The sequence below is a fragment of the Urocitellus parryii genome, chromosome 2 (genome assembly GCF_045843805.1).
Source record: "Urocitellus parryii isolate mUroPar1 chromosome 2, mUroPar1.hap1, whole genome shotgun sequence".
Classification (NCBI taxonomy): Eukaryota; Metazoa; Chordata; class Mammalia; order Rodentia; family Sciuridae; genus Urocitellus; species Urocitellus parryii.
Genome location: NC_135532.1, coordinates 83082059 through 83106198, shown reverse-complemented (window position 1 = coordinate 83106198; position 24140 = coordinate 83082059). Strand labels below are relative to the sequence as shown.

At 34.2% G+C, this 24140-nt stretch overlaps 1 protein-coding gene across 1 annotated transcript in view; it reads left to right on the top strand.

Annotated features, from left to right (window-relative positions):
• Mipep (mitochondrial intermediate peptidase) overlaps positions 1-24140 on the top strand; it is a 146232-nt gene that overhangs the window by 57517 nt on the left and 64575 nt on the right. The window contains exons 15-16 of the mRNA XM_026394942.2: positions 14219-14293; positions 19806-19925. Of these exons, the coding sequence (XP_026250727.1) occupies positions 14219-14293; positions 19806-19925 (195 nt within the window). The remainder of the gene's footprint in view (positions 1-14218; positions 14294-19805; positions 19926-24140) is intronic.

Genomic DNA, 24140 nt, shown 5'->3' with positions numbered 1-24140 from the left:
TCTCGAAAGTTTTTTATAAGAATTTGCTCAGAATTGCATCATCTTAGATCAATTTGGAGAGATCTAATATCTCTGAATATTGAATTTTTAAATATATGACTATGGCATATTTCTTCACTTGTTAGTTTTTTTTTTTTAATTCTTTTAAAGTTTAGTGTTTTCCTAAGGGCCTTTTTCAACTTTTATTAGACTTAGTCTTGAGAGCCCCACCTTTTGACCCCACTATGAATAGTATATTTTTTAAAATTAAATTTTGTATTTGTTGGTGTTTTAAAATTCAGTTTATCTTTATTGTATATTGATCTTATTTTCAACAACCTTGCTAAAGTTATTACATTAATAACTTATCTGTAGAATTTTTAAAGTATTTCTGTTGTGAATAATGACCGTTGTATTCTTTCTTTCCAGTCCATTTATTTTTTGTTTCTTTTTGGCATACAGCTCTACATTCTAGAACCTCCCGTACAGCGATGAGTAAAAGTTGTAAATGGACATTACTTGCCTTATTGCTGAATTAGAATTATACATAATAGTAGGATTCGTTATGCCATATTTGTACATGTACATAACATGGTTAGATCAGTTTCACTCTCCAGTACCTTCTTTCCCCTGCCCCGTCCTCCCTTATCCACTTGCTATACTCTACTTATCTTCCTTCTATTATTATTATTATTATTATTATTATTATTATTATTATTATTGCTGTTGTTGTTATCATTTTAATTAGTGTATTACAATTTTAAATATTATGTATACACACATATAGAGAAAAAGGATTCATTGTGGTATATTTGTACATGGACATAGCATAGCATAATTTAGTAGATTTCATTCCCCAATACTTCCCCATGCCCTCCCTCCCTCCAGTGCCCTTCCTCTATTGGTGTTGATCTTGATTTTACAAGGAAATGTTTCTAAAGTTTTATTATAAAAAAAGATATTTGCTATAGATTTGGTGGAGATGCCAGAAAAAGAAAATTGCTTCCAATTTTCAGTTTGCAAGTTTTAAAAAAATATTTAAATCATTAATGGATATTATATTTTATCAGTCAGATTTTTCTTGTATCTTTTGAGGTACTGGATTGTTCTTTTCCTTTAATTTTCTAATGTTGTGAATATAAATGTTAAAAATTAAATCATCTTTGAATTCTAAGATTAAGCAACCTTCTTCCTAAATTTTTTTATGACTCTTTATTATAGAGCTAATGTTTGCTAATATGTTGCATGTAGAACGTTTTTGCATTTGTGAGAGAAATCAGCTAATGATTTTTCTTTGTCCTATTGTTCTTCATTGGTATTAAGTACATACCATTTTATAAAATGACCTGGTATGCGTTCCTCCTTTTTCTGTTCTCTATAAGTATTTTTATAAAATGATAATCATTTGTTCCTTCAAACTTTGACAAAATTCATCCATAAAACTATTCACGGTTTGTTATTTTCTGAGGGAGAAGTTTTTTAATTGCTGATTCTTTAGTAGTCATATGACTCTTTGGGCCTTCTTTTCTTCTTAGTAAGCTTTGCTAAGTTATAATTTTCTAGAAATCTGTTTATTTAAGTTCTTTAGTTTATTGTCATAAAGTTATTTATAGTATTCTTTTATCTTTTAAATTCTGTTAAATCTGTAATTATGTGCTTTTTCATTCCTAGTATTGTTTTCTCATTTTTCCCCCTATTAATATTGGCCTGAGTTTGGCTATCTCATTAGTGTTTTCAAAAAACTAATACTAACTTTGTTCCTCTCTATTTTGTTTGTTTTAGTTCATTAATAGTTTTTGCTTTTGTTATTAATCTCTTCTTCCTCCTTTCTTATTCCTTCCCTGATTTCTTAAGGTAAACATTAGCTAATTGTTAGTCTTATAACACACACATTTTTGGGGGGTACTGAGTTTGGAACATAGGGTCACTCTACCACTGAAATACATACATCCCCAGCCTGTTTTTAATTTTTTTTTTTTTAATTTTGAGACAGGATTTTGCTGTATTGCCTAGGCTGGCCTCAGCCTCCTGAGTCACTGGTATTACAGACTTGTGCCACCACACCTGAGGTGCATTCGAATTTTAATGCTATAAATTTTTGATTTCATGATGTAGTGCTTTATTTAGCTGCATTCTATGATGTTATTACAAAGTATTTATAATGTTCTGATTTCTGTTGCAGTTTTAACCAAGGACTTGTTTAGAAACATAATTTAAAAATTTTAAACCTTTGCAGGGGATGTATTTATCTTTTCGTTATTGATATCTAATTAATTTATTTCATATTGATTCTTTGCTGTTTGTTGATATCTATTTATGGCCTCATGTGCTGATAGTGTTTTGGAAGTAGTCTGTCAGTACTTGAGCAGCTTGTCTGTTGTGTGGCTGGTGGATTCCCTCCAGGTCTGTTAAGTTAACCTTCTAATTCTATTGTTTAGATCTTTGAAATATAACTTTTTTGGCCTACCAAAATCTTCTACTAGGATGTAGAAGAAGTAAAAATCTTCTACTAGGATGATGAATATGTCATTTCCCATTTTGTTCTATTTTTTGCTGTCTGTATTTTGAGATATTTTATTAAATGCATATAAAATCATAGAGTTTTTTTTATCTTCCTGATGAACTATTCTTTCTTTCCATCACCTCAAATATGCGAGACTCTGGGTTCGATCCTCAGCACCACATACAAAAATAAACAAGTGAAATTAAGGTGTTGTGTCCAACTACAACTAAAAAATAAATAAAAAATTAAATAAGTAATTATTTTAGAACTTTTTTTCCTGGTAATTTTGAAACTCATCACCAAATACATCCAATTGAGTTTGTGAGAGAACCTGATATTTTAGGTATAGTTTTGTCCATTAGCCATTATAACAAAATGTTTCTTGTTAGTTTTCTTTCTCATGAAATATTTATTAAACCACAAATAATGGAAATCAAAGCTCATTATTTTATATGTTTGTTCTGTCTAGGAGTCTATGGTGTGGGTATGTGGTTACCCATGCTGTGTGGACACTAAGACCTGGACAGGTCAGCTAATTTGCCAGATCATACAGTGGTAACATGGGGTTAGTAGATTTATTAGTTTTACATGTACATTTGATCAATCAATATTAAATGTTACATGTTAAAGTTGATCAATCAATGTTAGAACCTTGTGGGCGTTTTCTTTTTCCAGTTTTTCCTAGTTAAAAATCCCTTCATAGGAAAAGGCCTGTTCTTCTGACAGAATGTCTTGCAAAATACAGTACCCATAACTATTTTAAGTGTTCTTTTTAGAACAGTAAAATTCAAGTATTTTTATTTTAGAACTGCATCATTATAAGATTTAGTTTGTTGCCTTGGGTTTGAAAGTCAGCCCAAGGCAAAAATTGCTTAAGATCTATTTCCCAGGAGACATACAGACTTGTAATAAATCTTCTCCTGTCATTCTTTCAGGAGATATAAATAAGGATTGAAGGTCAAAATTACAGTGCAGCTAGAACTAGATTAGTTTTGGCAGCTTTAGGTTATTTGGGAATTTTTCTTATTTTTCAGCTTTAATGCTTCTCAGTTATGTCTAGACAAAAACATTGATGTGGGAGGTAGAGATGGGTCTGATTCTAGCCTAACCACCTTGCACAGGTGACCTTAGACCAGTCACTACACTTGTCACTTGTCTGCTCATTTACGTATTACTTAAAAAATTAAGCATTTAGAAAATTAGCAGTTCATCCAAACCTGCTTCAAAAGTTTTGTTAGTCAAGTTTGTAGTATTCATGAACTTTTTCCTAATGGAAATTAGACCTCTATCACATATCAAAATGTTTATTTATTTATTGAGCCCAGGACCGCATGCAAACTAAACACTCTACCATAGAGCCACCCCCTTTCCAAAGTGTTTAATGTCCAACCTCATGGAACCCAAAGCCTTCTACCCTCTCTTTCTTTAAGCCCTCAATAAGCATTTTAAAATATTTTTGTTTTAAATCTCAGATCATCTTAGTTTGTTAGAAAAAAACCACTAACAATCGAGTAAACAATAAAAGATATTATTACCAGTGAACTTAGGCCTAACATTATCTCTGTGGACTGAGGCAGCATTTTGAATATATTGATTATGTATCATCTGTATACTGCTTATAGCAAAACAGTGAGTTGAAACATGCTGCTATCCAGTTATTTCTCCATTATAGATATGAATGGAGATTTAGTGCTTGCTGTCACATATAGCTTGGGGTAGAGTGGGATCAAGCTGGAAAATGGGAGCTGCTGACTCATAGCCTGGGCAGCTTTAGTGCTTGGCTTTGTGCCTCTGGAGTATTTTCTCAAATTAGATACCCATACCTCAACAAGTTGTTTTTCTATCTTATTTTTTAGTTATAGTTGGACACAATATCTGTATTTTATTTATTTATTTTTATGGTGCTGAGGATCGAACCCAGGGCCTTGCACTCTACTGCTGAGCCACAACCCCAGCCCCTTCAACAAGTTTTATATAATTAGACCGAACATGTCCCCAGTGGACATCAATGATAGGAGTTCTTTAGGGAGGAGCTGAATTATTACCATAACAAGGATTTATAACAGAAAATGTCTTAACTTTTAATATTTATGCATCTTCTAAAATAATAAACTTTCTGAATAGCCATAAATACAAGAAGGTATTTTATCATAGAGGGTTGACTCTGTAAGAATATGATGCCAAATTTATAGCATTAATAAATTAGGCTAGTGAGATTATGAAGTAAAATAGAAATGGTCTGGCAAGTTTATGAGGTTACATGCTTACAAGTTAAGCTCACGGAAAAATATTCAGAGAATTCAGGTGGTGCAAAGTATGTTAAAGCATTTGTATTTTCTAAAATATTTTCTAGTTGGGCTTGGGGGTATACTCCTATAATCCCAGCAACTCTAGAGGCTGAGGCAGGATGCCAGCCTCAGCAACTTAGTAAGGCCCTTTCTCAAAAAAGGGGTTTGCGGCACTGAGGATGTGGCTCAGTGGTTAAGCACCTCTGGGTTCAATCCCTAGTACCAAAAAACAAAAAAATAAATAAATAAAATAAAAAATCTTTTCAAAATATTGTGCTCTGTTGATATAATAGAAAAGCTGTTATTTTTTGTTTCAGTTATTTTGTTCATATGTATGATCAACCAACATTGTAGTTTTTGTTTGTCCTAAGAATACAGTCAACTTATTCCTCTCTTTAAAGTGTAGGCTGTGGCTAGCTGGCACAGTGCTTGGCATTCATATGAAGAGCCCAGTCAGTTAGTTATTACTAGGTGACAATGTGATCTATCACCTAGGACAGAGCATATTAAAGAAGGAATAGGGCACTATTACTTGTCACACAAAGACAGTGGTCTTGGGCTGAGGTTATAGCTCAGCGGCAGAGCGCTTACCTTGCACATGTAAGGCACTGGGTTTAATCCTCAGCACCACATGAAAATAAATAAAGATATTTTAAAAAAAGACAGTGGTCTTAATTTAGGACTATTGGGCCTATATCTGCATGTGGTCATGAGCTATGATGGACTTTAAGAATCCAAATGTTTTAGGTTCAGGGATCTGAATTTATTCTGTTGAATTGATACATTTCACAAGTTGATTAAATAATTGTTACCTCATTGAATCTTTGGCTAATTTGGTACAGAGGTGTTTTTATTCTCATTTTACAAATGAGAAAACAGAATACTGGGAGACTTCTGCAAATCAGTAGCAATAGAAAATCCAAGACAGGTCCAGTCCTCTGTCTTTCACACATTGCCATTTCTTATGGGCAGTTTTTCTACTTGTGGATTCACATTATTTCGTTTTGCGTGTCACCTTTGTTTTTCAAGTCATTATAATGGTTATGTTTTTCTTAGTCAGGGCATCTCAAACTTGACCATGCATGAAATCACCTGGGGTTCTGGTCAAAACATAGATTCTGATTTAGTGGATATGACATGGGGCCAAGGTCTTGTCTAAGAAGTTCCCATAGATGCTGATGCTGCTGGTCTCTACTTGGCTTTAGGCTTCATAGAGTTGGATAGTTATTATTATTATAATTATAGTTAGGCCAAAAATATCTGTGATTCTGAGTAAGAAACCAGACTTTACCTTCTTGACATGAGAAAGGGTCAGTTTTATGGTCTTTCATCACCCCATTTTGACCATAATTTTATTCTGACATTAAAAGAGAGAGAAGAAAGAAAAAAAATGAACCGTAAGGCAGTCTTTATTCAAAGGGATCATCTACACTGGGGTTTTATGGTAAGGCAGCAGATCCTACTCAACTCTGAATGCAACAAAAGTAGGGATTTATAATCAAGGAGCAAGATGGCAATGTCAATGGATAAGAGAGATTAAAGAGGATTCTAGCTAAACACATTTAATAGATTGCTCGGTGACAGCAGACAAGGTGATCAGACATCACTGGGGCGGTGGTGCAGGTGAAGAGGAACCTGATGACATACTGAAGATGATCAGATTTCGAGATTCTGGCTAAACTGACTGCTATGGCTTGGATATGATTTGAGTGTGTTCCTCATGGGTTTGTGTGTTGGAAGCTGAGCCCTAGAGTGGCATGTTGAGGTGGTGGAACTTGTGGGGAGGTAGGGCTTTACTGGAAGGTAGTTAGTTTACAACAACAGCAAAGACTTAGCAGGACTCTTCTAAAACTGAGTCAGGACCTAATCTGAGAAGAGAGTTGGGAGGAACTTCAGTAGAGTTTGGTTAAAGAGATATTGTTTGTTATTCTTCTCAAGGTACCTAGGATAATAGCTTATACTGAGAATTTTATTGAACAAATAGATGAATAGTTGGTACTTTAGCATATTTACATTTTTGCATTTCATTTTACCATTTTATTTCCTTTGAAATTATATTACATACATTTCTAACCCTCATTGCTGTTTGTTGACTCCCTGCATTATTTAAATTAAGGTGCAAAATCCTCACAAATTAACTTAAATGATTAGAGTTGGCATATTTAAACATTGTAATTAGTAAAGTTTGATGCTTTCTGTCAAAAAGTTAAGCCCTAGAGGAAATAGAGGCTTAAATCCTCTTCTTTTGTTCCTTGAGCCTATAGGAACTAGCATAAGAAAAATGGCTTTTTTTTCCCCCCAATAATATTTTGAAAAATAACAAGGTCTGCTAGAATATAAGTTCCTTGAGAACTGGGATTTTTACCTGTTTTGTTCACTCATTTACCAACTGTATCAGTCACATAATGGACTGTCAGTCAGCAAATATTTGTTGAGTGAACTTTCTTTTGGCTAAAACCTTGACTCCCTTCCTTGAGAGTACTAAAGCATGCTGTCTTATCATAAATGCTTCATTGGAAGTTCTTCATAATAGTTTTTAATGTCTAATTCTTGACTTAAAGGGGTGGCTCACTCTTTATACAGGTTTTTTGCCTTTGCTTTTTTAAAAGCCCAAAATGGTATTACTTAGGAAGATCTACACTGATGAGGATTTTCCCACCCACCCAGGATGTGGAAAGTTCGAAGGGCACAGCTGTCAACCTAAGTACAGAAAAAGACAGATCAAATCCTAACTCTTCTTGAACCCATGGAGAGCTGAGGTCACCAGGTCTTATAGTTGTCTGAATCTAAGGAGACACAGATTGGCTTGCCTGCTGTAGAACACTGAGTGATAGATCTGACTGCCACACAAGGGGTCAGAAAAATCGGGTAACACAGATTGTTAGAAGCCAATTGTAGACTGGCTATCAGTCTGGTATTTTCAAGGGCTCTGATACAGGGGAAATTTGCCCTCACTCATACTCTATTTTCTATATACCTCTACCAGGTGCTTGTGAAAACTACTGGGAGTAGGGTGAGAGGCCAGGTGGAGTGTGCAGGCCTAGAGGAGGTACTTCAGGAGCAGCACAGAACCCTGACACTCCCCTCAAAGATGACTCATTGAACAGAATCAGTCTTAGAGAATTTAAAAGAGCAGATAATTAAAATAGCTATTGGACAGGTATTGAAAGAACTCTTTTAAAGGATATTATCCCCTGTACTTAAAAAAAAAAAGTAATGTGACTAAGATGAGGAACATATGTAAAAAGATGGGGAGAAGAGAAGGAATATGAGAGAGTTAGTCAAATGAAAATGCAAGAAATAAAGCCCCAGTTCACATATGATCACTTCCTATGAGAAATCTGTAGCATTTTGATACATTAGTAGGATTCTTTTGAATCTTTAACAAGTGTGGCAGTATCTAGATCTATACACTTGACACAGCTGATGAAAAAAGCATTGAATTTAAAGACAGGTCAATAGAAATCACCCCAATTGAAATACATAGGGAGAAAAGGAGTTGGTGAATAAAAGATAAAGAGGAAGCAGAGCATCCAAGAACCTTGGGACAATCTCAACCAGTGTAACATATAGCAACTTGAGTTCCAGAAAGGAGAAGAGAGAACAAGTTGGAAGAATTATTTGAAGGAATAGTAGCTGATAATTTTCCAAAAATAATAAAAATCAAACCAGAAATCCAAGAAGCTTCAAGAAACCAAGCAGGATAAATGACAAAAAATAATATACCTAGATACAATACACTGTGATCAAATTGCTGGAAACCAAATAAAAAGAGAAAACCTTGAATGCAATCTGAGGAGGGAAAAAGACATTACAAACAAATCTAAGAAATATAGTCAACATTTCTTCAAACTATGCAGCTCCAAACTCTAGAACCATTGCATGGAATATATTTGATTAAAATACCATCAGAAGCATAACATTTTCTGAGTAGTACCAGTCTTTTAGAAAATGTGAACTGGAGCCTACAGATGAAAAAATGACTCATTGTTTGATAATCAGTTGTACTTACAGTGAATAAATATTTTTTTAAAATGAGTTAATGACCAGATTTTGTGGCAGATATTAAAATATATTTGACTGTATATAATTAAATTAGATTTTTTTCCCAAAAACTGTGTAGTTTGGTTAAAAATATGTGGCTATTTTAGCCAGGTACTGAGGTGCATGCTTGTATTTCCAGCCACTCAGGGGGCTAAGGCAGGATGATTGCAAATTCGAGGCCAGCCTCTGCAATTTAGCAAGACCCTGTCTCAAAATAAAAAGAACTGGGATTAATGTGGCTATTTTATAAATAAAAAGAAATATAACATATAAACAGGAAACTATAAAAGTACATTTCTTATTTAGAACCTGTTAGGTGCTAAAGAAAGAGAACTATTTAGCTATCATTCCTGTCTTCTAAGAACTTGTAAATCTAAAACAGACTACATTTACAGAATATGTCGACAAAATAGTAGAATGTAAATTAAGTTTGTCAGTCAATATTATTGTATTTTATAAGATGGTAGAAATAATAAGTAGCATTAGCTAACTTTTTTTATTTAGCGCCTACTCTATGTTAAACTTGACATACTGAGTTTTTAAAATGTATTATCTTGTTTGATTCTCATCTAATCCCATGAAAAGATAATATTAACATTTTGCATATGAGGAAATGTAGCTTAGAGAGAAGTTCAGTAAATTGCCCAACATGAAGCCACTAAGCTGATAAGTTGTACAGGATTCAAGCTTAGTTTGGTCTGGCTTCAGAACCTACACTCTTTCCTTTATGTTGCAGTGAAGCACAGTAGTAGGTTTCACATCCAGACAAGTGTTGGCTTTGAAGCAGACTACAGTATCAGTTCTACATTGACAAGTGTAAGAAGGGGTCATGGAAATATTTCTGGATAACTGGATAATGGAAAGTGACCATTTCTGTGGTCAGGAGTTTGGCTGTTTCCAAATGAGAAAATAGAATACTGGGAGACTTCTTACAAATGAGTAGCAATAGAAAATCCAATCATTTCCAGCATTCTTAATAGACCCAAAGAACTCTCCAGACCTGACATTTTTTTGTACATTCTTTAACATAATTAGTTAATATGAGCTTTATTCTTGATTTACAGCATTCCTAATATGCTAGTAGGATTTTTTTTTTAAATCTTTAACAAGTAGGGGAGTGTCTAGATCCTAAGAAGAACTAAGCAATTATATGTCATTATATTTGAATTTAGAGATAAGCAGGAAGCAGGTATTTTCTATCTTGGTAATTATCAAGATTGAAGTAGAATCTGGTAAAACATGCAACTGATTATGTGATGACATAATTTATTCCACAGACTTTGGCAAATTTTCATTTTAGTGAATGCTATATTTTTCAGTGTTCTAGTGTTTAAAATGTATTTTCATTTATATCTAGTTGCTTATTACCTGTAATTTGAGATGTGATCATTATCTGTTTCTTCAGTATATCATATGTGAGAATCTTGAATTTAGGAGACAATAATATGAAACATCTGCACTATTCTGTGAATATAACCACTTTTGGAATTATAGCCTGAATTATTTCAATATTGGTTATCATGTCTTATTGATAAAGTGAAATTTGCAGAATAATATTTGACCAGGAAACTATTCTAAATTGAAGCTTATTTTTTTAACTTGTCAATATTGTTTATTTAGTAGTAATTTTTAAAAATTTGCATATAACCTAAAAATTAGTTTGTTATTTAAGTTGATTTTGTTTTAAATTTGTTATATTTTATTTTAAAAAGGAAATATTTTCTAAGAGAATAAGTATATAACTCTTGCATCATGAGCTGAGATATATTTATTCCAGCCAACTAACAACCAAACTAGATTTTAAAAAAAGAATTTTAAGAATTAGAGCCAACTTGAATTAGTATCCAATTTACACTTTACTTCATGTAAATGTATCATTTAAGATATAGTTTGATGAGTTAATGATTCTATCTGAATTCTAGGATTTCATTTCTATCCATTTTAAAAATATTTTTTGATAAATGTTCTTTGTACTTATTACAATATATATAGTAGGTCTTAGATATATAACTTTTAGATTTGTTTGTTTTTTACATTTTACACTTTGAAATAATCATAGGTACAAGACAGGCCCCCATATCCCTTTACTCAGTAACATTTTATTTAACCCCATGTGGGTTTTTTTGAAAACATAATTTTTGATAAATTTTTTTTAGTTGTTCTTATGCTTGTGTGTGCTCTTCTTCACATATTTTGTTTTATTGCAAACCTGGCAGGGAAGGGCTTAAACCTCACTGAGTCTGTACTGGAATGTTTGCCCTTTCTATAAAGGTTTGAACCTTGAGGATGTTGGCCTCCAAATAAATGAGCTACTTCAGAAAGGAACGGAAAGGGGAATGTTGCCTTTGGCTTGTAGAGCTAAGACTTGGCATTTCCGGAAATTGTCTACAGAGCAAAGAGCTGAGCCTTTCACGCAGGCTAAGTGCAGCTGTGGGCCAAGCAGCTGGCCTGCCTGTCCTCCCCTCCCGGGTCCACACTTTTGCCTCAACAGGATGCCTTTCAATTGCCCTTCTACTTCTCCCTTTCTTTATCCACCTCTGGTGCCCCCGTATCCTGATCAGGGCCTTCGGTGGGGGCAGCTTGCTTCTGCCAAAACACACCTCAGTGCAAAGAGGTGTCACTTCAGTGGATTGGTGTGTGTGACACCTGCACAATTTTGCCTCATCTCTTTAACCCTCAGACTCCCACTCCCTCCCAGCCACTTCCTCTGGGCTCAGGGAGAGTTAATGCCAAAGGGGGACCTTCTGGGTCTCCTCCCACCTGCTCTTCTCACTGAGCTATTCTTTTCCCTGTCATCTGTACTGCTTTCCTTCCTGCCTTCTCAAGAGCTCACCTCATGCTCTTCTTTCTACAGCTTGAGCTTTTGTCCCCTCTAAACGCCATCAGCATTTTTTTTCTTAAGCCAGCGTAAGCATTTCCTAACCTTAAACAAAAATTTCTCCTTCTGCCCAACCTTCCCAACTGCTGCTGCTTCCCTCCCTCCCTGTGCACTTCTCGGCCACTTCCAAAAACAGGCCAGGTGGTGTGTGCTCACCTTCTGTCTCTCCCCATTCCTCCTCTTCAGTTCATGGGAACTTAGCTACTGAGAGCATCAGTGCAGATGCTAAGCATTGTCTGCTAACTGTAGTCTTCTAAGGGATTTTCCTAATCCATTCCTGCCTTCATCCTGTTCAGCATCTACTTTGTAGCCAGAGAAATTTTAGAACACAAAACTGACCCCACAAAGTCTTTACTTAAAATTCCCCAGTGGTTTCTCATGGAGTGATGCCTGAGGGTGGAGCCAGGGCTCTTGGTTGGCTTGCCTGGGGGTTGCTGAATGGATTGATCCATCTGGGCTCCCTCTTTCATTCCCTGGGCTCTTCTCCACCTTCTTCCAGAAGCCCTGCTCTTTTCTGACTTTTGAATCCGTTATTTCTTCTGCTTAAAATGTTTCTTTCTCCCTCCCACCCATCCGTCTCTTGTCCAGCTAACACTCATTTCATTTTGCAGTGTTTTACTTCTATGTCATCTCCCCAGTGGTGGCTCTCATACTGTCCTGAAGCACTGTACCTTCTTAGCACTCATTGTTGTTCGCAATTGAAATAGGTGCTTATATGGAGAAACTAACCAGGAAGCTCTTGGGCAGGTATCCTCTCTATTATTCACCATTTTTGGTCCCTCATGCCTAATGCAGTAGCACTTACAGTGATCTTTATGGCTGTTAGTTAAATGAGAAACTGTCATCCTTTCACACATACTTGTGTTGTGAAAATAAAACTATTAAAACTTTGCAAAGCATGAAATATCTCCTAGGTGTAGCGTGAATCCTGTCAACATAAGCTGTCATATAAAGTAAGGTTTAAAGAACCTGAACATTTTGCTACAAGCAGTTGGCAGGTGTGACTTAATTAAATCTTGACTTTAAAAAATCCCCATTTGAGGAAACTTTTCTTTCATACCAGATGGGTATCAGAAAGCCCCAGGCCTTTGACCTGTACCACAATTTACACTACATAACTTGTTTCAGTTTGTATTTTAACTCTAAAATCATCTTTTCTTCCTGATTTGCTTTTCTTTCTTTTTAAATTTTATTTTAATTTGTTATATATGACAGCAGAATGCATTACAATTCATAGTACACATATAGAGCACAATTTTTCATGTCTCTGGTTGTATACAAAGTAGAATCACACTACTCATGTTTTCATACATGTACTTAGGGTAATGATGTCCTCATTCCACCCTCTTTCCTACCCCCATGTCCCCTCCCTTTCCCTCCTCTCCCCCTTGCCCTATCTAGAGTTCATCTAATCCTCCCATGCCGCCCGCCCCAACCACATTATGAATCATGGTTTGCTTTTCTTATAAAATGGAATGAGAACAGGAAAGGCTGCAGATTTGGTCTGAGCCACCATCAAACTTTCACTTAAGAAGTGAATCACTGATGGTGATTATTGTCTTCATCCATTCCTTCAGCCAACCTTTACTGAGTGGCTGCTGTGGGCCAGGCCCTGTTCTTTGCCCCAGGCATAGAGATGGCAGTGGCTGATTTCCCATTCTACATGTGAGTCTACGGTCTCATTCACAGGCCAATAACATAGATTGGACAAGTAGACTGTGAGTCACCTGCCACCATCTCTTATATAAAGTGTTTCTCTTTAAAGGGCCTGTTAACTTAAATTTAAAATATAGTTGTATTAACTTAATTTACAATAGATTGTAAGTAGAGTATAAAGTGGTAGCTTTCTTCAATAACCATCAATATTAATGATGTTAAAGATTGAGCAAAGTACTTATTCAGCTGCATTAGTGAGTTATTTCCAAGAGGATGTGTATGTTATAGGATTAGGCCTAATTAGTATCACAGAGAAAGCCTTACATCATATAGGGGCTTTGTACTGAGTGTCCAAGTTTTATAATTCTTTCAGGTTGGAAAAATAAGAATCTCCAATTTATTATCATGCCAATTTGTCAGGATATCAATTCAAGTTTAATACTACTGGCACCATGGATTATCATGGATTATCATTATTTCTTGACATTTTAATCTTTTAGTCCAATAGTCAGTTATTTCGTGCACTTAAAAGTCAAGAGAGCACTTGAACAGACTCTCATGGAAACAAAGGAACAGAAAAAGTATCCCTGTGGGGTTTTAAATAGATTGTAAAGATCAGTGCCAATATCATTTCTCCCTTTAATCCTGCCTTTTCATGTGCAAACCCTTATTTGACAGTTTGAAATTAAATGGAATGTCTTCATCTGTGCCATCAACTAAAATATTTAAAAGTTATTTGAAAACTATAATGAGATTCTGTTTTTCGTTTTCAACATAATGTTATTTTTAAATTTCCTGACTCAAAAACGTACATAATACAGTGACTTGTTAAGCAGTTTACTCACATATATCTTCTTTTATTTTGTTAAGCCATTGCCAAAAAATATGGTGTCTCGTCTCTGTGAATCTAAGAAGGTTTGTGCTGCTGCTGATATGCAACTTCAGGTGTGTATGCAACTTTGTTCCAAAGTTTTCCAGAGTCATTATCCCCTATGAATATAGAACTTTAAATTCTTGCCAGTGCTACACATTTATTATAATAATTATGCTTCTAAGACATCTTTCATCTAAGTTCAAAGAAGTTGGCCAAAATTGACTCTTCAATCCTTGCACTGTCCTTACAAGGTAGGTGTTACATAAGTTTTTTTCCATTTTTAACTGAAAAATCAAAGCCTAGAAGGACTATAAACTTCTAAATCAGACATTTCAAACAGCCAAGTTAGGGCTCAAACCCAATCGTATATATTCTTACTCATTTGGTATCTTTATCTAAACTTGGTGATTTTAGATGGGAAATTTAAACTGTAATTATTGTTAATTTTAGATAATATTCAAAACTAATTTCCCAGGTTCCTGAATAAAGAAAAATTTTATGAACCATGTGTGCCAGGTCTGCATGATACCAGATGTTTAGATATTTGTAACTACTGAGATTGTTTATGGAGTTCTTACTGTTTTCATCAGATCTTGAGAGTTGTGTCACCACAGCCTAAACACTAGTCTTTTATCTTACACAATATTAACTTTATAATGATCCACTTGCCTGTTTAAGAGTGAAAACACTATTTGTTTTATAGTTTTATAAAATTTAGTCTTAGAAGGTAACAAGTGAGCTCTATTTTTGTTATACCTTAAAATATATATTTCAGGGCCAGAGGTCTAGCTCATTGGTAAAAGCATTTGCACAAATGATAGAGCATACACAAGGCCCTGGGTTGGAACCCTAGCACTTCAGAAAAAGAAGAAATGTGTGTGTATGTGTGTGTGTGTGTGTATGTGTGTGTGTGTGTGTGTGTGTATGTACACACACACATAAAATGCAGTAGACAAAGACATGAATTTATATTTGATTGATGTTATTTCATGTCTATATTTGTCAGTATAATTAAAAAAGGATTTCTGAGTTATTTTTAAAAATTAATATTACTTGGCAAAAAACTTGTGATTTACTGGTATATGTATGAGGAGACCTGCCTTTTTCTAAAAGTCTCTGTTATAGCTTTCTTTTTGGAACAGTTGTTCTAATGATCTTCCTTTAAGATGAAAAAAATCTTTCCTTCCTTTCACTCTCCAAAAAGATTAGCCAGAGACAGAGGGGGAAATTCTTGCCAGTAGAGATACTCGTATCCATTTTTCACACTATGCTTATAATATGGAGTCAAACAAAGATGAAAAGGAAGTGAATCAGCTTTCTAAGGGGAAATAAACAGTATTTTTTAAATTGTGAATTTTTAAAAATCATGCATAATTTTAAAATAGGCTCTTTATTTTTCCATGGCTATAAGTTTCTTTAGCCTGCTGGGTTGGCAGATTGACTGATGTCTTCGGAATTATTTCATTTATCAGCAAATCAGCATGAAATATTATACATTTATTTTGCTGATTTTGAACTTATAGTTCAAAAAAGGCATTCTATGTTTATATCATTTGTTAAAGGCATAATTGAAGAAATGAAACTCTTACATTTTGACTTGTCTTTAGATTGAGACAAAAACCACCTCAGTTCAGGTTATAATTAAGTTTTAATTCCTAATAATTTACTGAGAAGAATAGGTAAGACATAGATGAGTAATTTCAGCTTCTTTGATTATTCATTGTTACTCATTATAGAATATAGAATTGAAAGAGCTGTTTTTAGCTATATGTTTAGATTACCAGTTAGAGGAAAGCAATATTTATATTTAGGAAATGTCTATATTTTTAGGGAAGGTTTTAACTTGGCTTTATAATTTAGAACCATAATGCTATATCTAGATTAAGCCAGAAGCTAGAGGTCATTTAAATTTTTTCTTTTATCCAGACTAATCCTCACTTCTTTCAAGTCAACAGCTGCACATTCTCTACAAATTCCACTTCTGAATCAGAAAGATACATATCAGAGGCATAATTGCATGTCAAAGTTTTTCCTTTAAATAAAGCATTTTCGCCTTTCTTGTATCAGGTAAATTCCAAACCATGTTAAGATTGAAGTGAAATGTTGGCAGCAAAAATACCCTTTATCTTTACTTTGGATTTTCTATGCAAAATTTAGTTTTCAGTACTTTGAAAACACAGAGTTCATATTCAGACTTTCTTTGATGTTTTATTCTCCTATTATGTTTCAATGACCTATGTCCTCTATTCAGAGGTGAATGATCCTGCTCTCCTGGCCCCACATTGAGCCAGAATTGCCCAAACGTGGCAGCTGCTTCCTTCATACTTCTGACACCAGGGGTGCAGTCTCATGTGGCCCTCACTCCAGACTCCAACAGCTGCATCAGGATTCTTTATAACACCTGTACTCACCATGTGCTAGATGACTGTGCCTACCAACTTCATCCCACCTACTTAGTGTTCCTTCATCTCCAGTCACAAGACTACAGTTCTGTTCATTTAACTTTTCCTATTTGAGATCTATCTGAATTTTAGAAAGAAACCAAACATGATTTGTTAGATCTTGGGTGTCACAAGTTGTCACTCTTCTTTTTTTTTCTTCATATTTCTAATTTCATATATAATGACAAAGTTTCACTTTTGTGGCTACAAATTTTAACTTGCAGCATTACACATAAAGAATACTTGTGGATAAATTTCAAAAGTCTTTAATATCCCTAATCATGAAAAGGTTGAGAACATTTCTTTTAGTCTTCGACATGGTCATAACTGTGGTACAGAGTGTATCTCAAATCATGTATGTTTATTTTTTTAAATATTTATTTTTTAGTTGTAGTTGGACATAATGCCTTTATTTACTTATTTTTATGTAGTGCTGAGGATCAAACCCAGGGCTTCGAACTTGCTAGGCGAGTGCTCTACCGCTGAGCCACAACCCCAGCCCTCATATATGTTTATATTTCTGAACATTTTCTACTATGGTTTATACTTATTATTCTCGTTCTGTCATGACATCTTTGGTTGACCCCCTTCTTTTTTAACCTTTTACGTATTTTATTAATACATTTTAGTTGTACATAATGATGGGATTCATTTTTATGTATTTGTACATGCAGAAGATATCAACAATATAATTTGGCCACTATCACTTCCTAGTACTTCACCCCTCCCTCCCCACCTCTCATCCCCTGGATCCTTTCCTTTGGTTTTCTTGAGATTCCACCTGCCTCCTCTTTTTTTTTTTTTTTCTTTTTTCCCTCTCTAGTTTCTGCATATGAGAGAAAACATATTACCTTTGACCTTCTGAGTTTAGCTTATTTCACTTAACAAAATGGTCTCTAGTTCCATCCATTTTCCTGCACGTGGCATAATTTCAATTTTCTTTATGGCTGCGTGAAACTCCATTGTGTATATACACCACATTTTATTTATCTGTTCATCCATTGATAGATGCCTACACTAGTTTCATAGTTTGGCTATTGTGAATTATGCTGCTGTAAACATGGATATATACGTGTATCATTGTAGTATGATGACTTTAATTCTTTAGGATAAATACCAAGGAGTGGTATAACTAGGTCATTTGGTGGTTCTATGCGTAGACTTTTGAGGCACCTCCATACTGATTTCCATAGTGGTTGTTCTAATTATAATCCCACTAACAGTATAAAAAGTATTCCTTTTTTCTCCACATTCTCTCCAGCATTTATTTTTGTCTGCATTTTTTGATGGATATAAGATGAAATTTCAGTGTACTCTTGATTTTCATTTCCCTAATTGCTAATGTGCTAATGATGTTGAACATTTTTCATATTTTTGTTGGCTATTTCTATTTCTTCTTTTGAAAAGTTTCTGTTTCATTTATTTGCCCATTCATTATTTAGGTAATTTGATTTTCTGGTGTTAAGTTATTTTGAGTTCTTTATATATTCTAGATATTAATCCTCTGTCAGAAAAGTAGTGAGCAAAGTTCTTCTCTCATTCCATGGGTTATCTCTTTACATTCTTAATTCTTACCTTTGCTGTGCAGAAGCTTTTTAATTTGATGCTGTTCCATTAATTAACTCTTGGCATTATTTCCTAAGTGTTAGGTGTCCTATTGAGAAAGTCATTGCCTATGCCTATATGCTAGAGTGTTGATCCTTCATTTTCTTCTAGGAATTGCATAGTTTCTGGTCTAATTCCTAGGTTTTTGATCCATTTCAAGTTGATTTTTGTGCGGGGTGAGAGATAAGAATCTAGTTTCATTCTTCTACATATTGATAATCATATTTCCCAGCACCATCTAAATGTTAAAAAGGCTGTCTTTTCTCCAATGTGTGTTTTTGGCATCTTTGTCAAGGATCAGATGACCATAGATGTGGATTTGTCTCTGTATCTCCTTCTCTGTACCACTGGTCTATGTGTCTGTTTTTATGCCAGTATCATGCAGTTTTTGTTATTATTGCTCTGTAGTATAATTTGAAACCAGATACTGTGATGCCTCCAGCATTAGTTTTTTGGCTTAAGATTGCTTTGACTATTCTAGGTCTTTGATTCTTCCAAATGAATTTTAGGCCATTTTTTTCTAGTTCTGTGAAGAATGTCATTGGTATTTTGATGGGGACTGCATTGAATCTATATATTGTTTTTGGTAGTATGGCAATTTTAACAACATTAATTCTGCCTCTCCATGAACATGAAAGGTCTTTTCATATTCTTTTGTCTTCAAGTTCTTTTTTCAGTGTTCTATATTTTTATTGTAGAGGTCTTTCACTTCCTTGGTTACATTTATTCCTAGGTTGGTTTTGAGGGTGGTTTTAAGGCTATTGTGAATGGAATTTTTTATTGATTTTTTTCAACAGATTTATTATTGGTGTATAGAAAAGACGTTGATTTTTGTATCTGGCTACTTTGCCAAATTTGTTTATTAGCAGTCTTTTGGTGGATTTTTTTTTGGAGGGAGGCAGGGGGGATCTTCTACATATAGGATCATATCATCTGCAAACAGTGATCATTTGACTTCCTTTCCTATTTTTATCTCTTTCATTTCCTTCTCTTGCTTTATTTCTCTGACTAGAAGTTCTAGCACTATATTAAATAGGAGTGATGAGAGTGGACATCCTTGTTTTGTTCAGATTTTAAAGGAAATGCTTTCAGTTTTTCCCTATTTACTGTGAGGTTGGGTTTGGGTTTTTCGTATATAGCTTTTATTATGTTGAGTTAGGTTATTTCTATCCCTAGTTTTTTCAGTCTTTTTTTTTTTTTTTTAGGAATAGGTACTGAATTGTTGAAGACTTTCTCTCCATATATTGAGATGACTAAGTGATTTTTGTTCTTAATTCTATTTATGTGATGAATTGCATTTATTGATTTTCATATGTTAAACCATCCTTGCCTCTCTGAAATAAAACCAATTTAGTCATGATGTTCAATCTTCCTAATATGTTTTTGAACACAGTTTGCTAATGTTTTAGTATTTTTGCATCTGAGTTAATCAGAAATATTGGTCTGTAGTTTTCTTTCCTTGATAGGTCCTTTAGTCAATCCCATCTTAAATATGAGGGTGAACTATCAAAACTAATAGATATTTTTATCTATCTAGGTCTTTTATGCCACTCTGGATCAAATCTACCATGGGGAGCATCCCCTGAGGAAACCAACCACAGACATCCTCAAGGAAACACAGGAGAAATTTTATGGCTTACCCTACGTTCCAAATACTGTGAGTCCAGCATTTTAATCCCTTGTGTGCTATTGAATGACTTTGCTGGTGTTTCTGTAGGTGGTGATCCAAGCAATAGAAACTGAGCTCATACTGGCTTAAGCAAAGGAGTGAATTTATTGAATCTTGTAACTGGAGGTGCAGGAGGGTATCTGGTTCTAGCCAAAATGGATCTAGGTCACCAGTAATATTTTGGGAAAGGTTTCTTTTTCCATTTGTCCCCTCTGTTCTTCTCTTGAGTTCTTTGCATTTTCAGAAAGGTTTTTCTGACTAGGTGGTATGATGGCTACCAGTAAATCTAGGTTTATCTCCTCTGTCTTAGTCTAATAGAGAGCTAATATAAAAGTACTGTATAAACTTCACAATGCAAAAGGAATGTCAACTTGTTTTATTTATTATAGAATTAGATATTAGAATATATTGTGCTGAGATTCAGTTAATCACTAAACTAGAATTGTCCAGTGAACTGTCAATGTTAACACTCAGACATGGGAATAATTTATCTTTACCATTTAATTGTATGATATTCTTTTTCAATAGTTTCTTATTAGAAGCTTAATCATCTTCTCTAAATGTAAAATGCTAGTCATACTAAACAACTTCTTTGTTATTTTCTGGATATTGAACCCAAAAGTACTTTACTACTAAGCTGCATCCCCAGTCCTTTTTATTTTTATTTTGAGGCTGGAACTCTTGCTTCAGCTTTTCAATTACTAGAATTATGGGCTTCTACCACTGTTCCCAGCTCTAAATATCTTTTTTTAAAATTTTTCTAATAGTGCTAGGGATCAAAACCAGTGCCTTTCAAGTGCTAAGCATGAGCTCTACCACTCTACTCCTAACTACCTATTGTTGCTCACATATAATTTATTGTTCTAGTACTGCAAACTATTGAACTCTTGATTATCTGTATTAGTGAGAAATTGGAGTGCCAAAAATAATATAACAATTCACCCGTGGAATACATAACATAACAGTTGCCTAGATTCTGCTAGCTTTTTCCTGTTTTCAAAATATTTACTGATTCATGGGTTTTTGGACTTGTATATTTTTGCTCTCATTTTATAGTCCACTTTGCTTATTTAAAAAATTGATGGGAGTTAAACTCCATGTAGTTACAATATAACTAATAAGTAGTGAAATTGTAGGAAGAACAAAAAGAGGAAATATCTGGGAGGCTTTCTGTTTTAGTCAGCTTTTATGCTGCTGTGACTAAAGGACATGATTAGAATAATTGTAGAGGAGGAAAGGTTTACTTAGGGCTTTCAGAGTTCTCAGTCCATAGACAGCAGGCTTCATTCCCCAGGAATGGAGGTGAGGCAGGATATCATGGAAGAATAGTGTGGCAGAGGGAAGTGGCTCACATGATGATCAGAAAGCAGAGAGAGAGATCTCTACTTGCCAGGAGCAAATATATTGCCCAAAGCCACACCACCAATGCCCTACCTCCTCCAGCCACATCTCATCTGCCTCCAGTTACCACTCAGTTAACCCCATCAGGGATTAATCCATTGATTAGTTTAAGGCTATCACAACCTGATTATATCCCCTCTGAACCCTCTTGTATTGTCTCACAGGTGAGATTTTAAGGGACACCTCACATACAAACCATAACACTTTCCAAAGCTACAGAACTTCATCTGTGACTGAGTTGCTTGCCTCCTGCATGTCTTTATCTTATCTTTTTTTAAAAAAATCAAACTCCTTTTTATTTAAAACCAATAGCATAAAGCATAAAAATTGGACATATTTATGTGTTATCATTCTTAAGTCTTATGATAATGTAGCTATGCCTATTTTTATAATAGAACCCAAACTTCCTTTATCATCTAAGTTTCTTCTATGAAATCATTTGATATATAAGAATGAAATGACACTGGCAATCATATTCTGAACCAATGATCTATAAGTCATTTTTAACTTAAAAAGAAGGATGATATAAAGTCCACTCTTCTTATCCTATTCCTTTTGGAAAAATAAAAAGGTTTATCTCTTCACTGGGGTTATCTCTCACATTCACATTCAGTAGCATCTTAGTGTAAGTTGTTTTAAGAGATCCTTAGGAGAAGTTTAGCTATGTTTAGAGAAGACATTATTTTAAAGCTTGTGTATTGTATTTTGGGGGCTCTTTTTCTTTTATTTGGTACTGGGAATTGAACCCAGGGATGCTTTAGCACTGACTTGCATTCACAGCTCTTTTTATTTTTTGTATTTTGAGATAAGATCTCACTAAGTTGCTGAGGCTGGCCTCGAACTTGTAATCTTCCTGTGTGTCATACACACACACACAAACACACAAACAAATATACATATATGTATTTTAATGTCTGACACTTTGCTTGATTTGCACAAATATTGCACTCTTCCTACTTAGAAATTTTACATTTCCTCATTCATCAATTCATTCATTAATCCTATAACAAACATTTCCATAAAAATAAAGAATAAAGCCAGGCTGTATATTGGAACTCCTAAATGTAACATTCATAAAAAGACTAGGAATACAAAATATGTAAGAAGTCAGAAGAAACAAAACTGTCATTACTTGCAGATAATTGATTTTCTGCAAATAAAACAAAAAGTATCCACAGGTAAGTTGTTAAAATTAGAGAAGTTAGCAAGTTTTCTGCATGTCATTAATATATTAAAATTAATTCCATCTCTACCTATGATAGACAAATTGAAAATAATTTTTATGGATACCATTAAGGCAACAAAAAGTGTAAAATATCTACCAAAATAATCTTTTTTAAAAAGTATATTGTCTTTTTGTCAAAAATGATAAAACCTTACTCGAACTATTTTCAAAATTATAATTGAACAAAAAACTATACATTTATGGATAGCAAAATTTAACCTCAAAAAGATGTCACACTTTCTCCAAATAATCTAAGCATTTAATATTATAATGTCATTCTCTATATGTTTCTTTGAACCTATCAAGCTAATTATGTAATTTTATACAGAAGAGCAGTGGCCAGGACAATTTTGAAGAACCACAAGTTGTTTAACTTGCCCATTTGGGATTTAGATAGTTACAGGGGCTGGGGTATAGCTCAGTGGTAGAGCACCTGTCAAGCATGTGAAAGTCTCACAGTTTCATCCCTGGCACTGCAAAATAGATAAATAAATAAAACCATAAAGAAGCAATAGCAACAAAAGCCAAAGACTGTCATAGGAATTTAGATAGGGTAATACTGCTGTGAGGATGCATAGTGGAATAGATGCAAGAGCCCAAAAGCAGACTCAATACATTTTCCATTCTTGACTACAAGCTGGGTTGACAGCTTGGATATGTGGGCTCAGAAGGATTATCAACACCACCCTCCTCCAGTTTTAAAATGGTGCTGTAGAAATTGCAGGTACTTATAGAAAACATGAAAACTGGATATCTGTCTCCCATGCAATATAAAAAGTAAAATGGGCTAAAGACCCAAATGTAGGAAGTAAAATTCTCAATTTCTACAAAATAGTATGAAAAAATATCTTTAATATAGTATTTTTTTATACTCAAAGTCATCTTCTATAAAAGGTGCTAATCATAAAGCAAATAATTGTCAAATTTATGTTGAAATTTAAAAGTACAAGTTAAATATAATATTAAAATATGAAAATCTATGCATCAAAAATATTTTAAAACTGAAATGGAAGTAGAAAGTGGAAGCAGATATTTCAGTATGTATTCAACACATATTTTTTCCATGTTTTTTATTTTTAAAATTTTCAATTGCCATCTTGGCAAAGAGTATTTTAAAAGTACTTTGGGCAAACAACTTGGATACACAATAAATCACACAAAATGATCTCAGTATTAATCAAGGAATGCTACTTACAAACACCTTATAATATGATTTTACTCTTACCAGTTTGGAAAAAAATAAAATGGTTGAAAATAACCAAATGTTGGCAAGGATATTGAGTCACAGGAAGTCTTACACACTGCAAGTTCAAGTGCAAATTGGCACAACCACTTTGGACAACAATTTGACATTATCTTTTTACATTGAATATGGACATACCCTATGGTCCAGTGAAACTCCTATTTATATAATGTATTGTACTTTTTCTGCCAGATATATTTTCTGTACTCTGTGTTAAAAATAGGAAGGTTTATAAGAATTTGTAAAAACTCTTTTTTAAAAAAAGGGGGAGGCCAGGGGCAGTGGTGCATGCCCAGGTAATCCTAGTTACTTGGGAGGCTGAGGCAAGAGAATC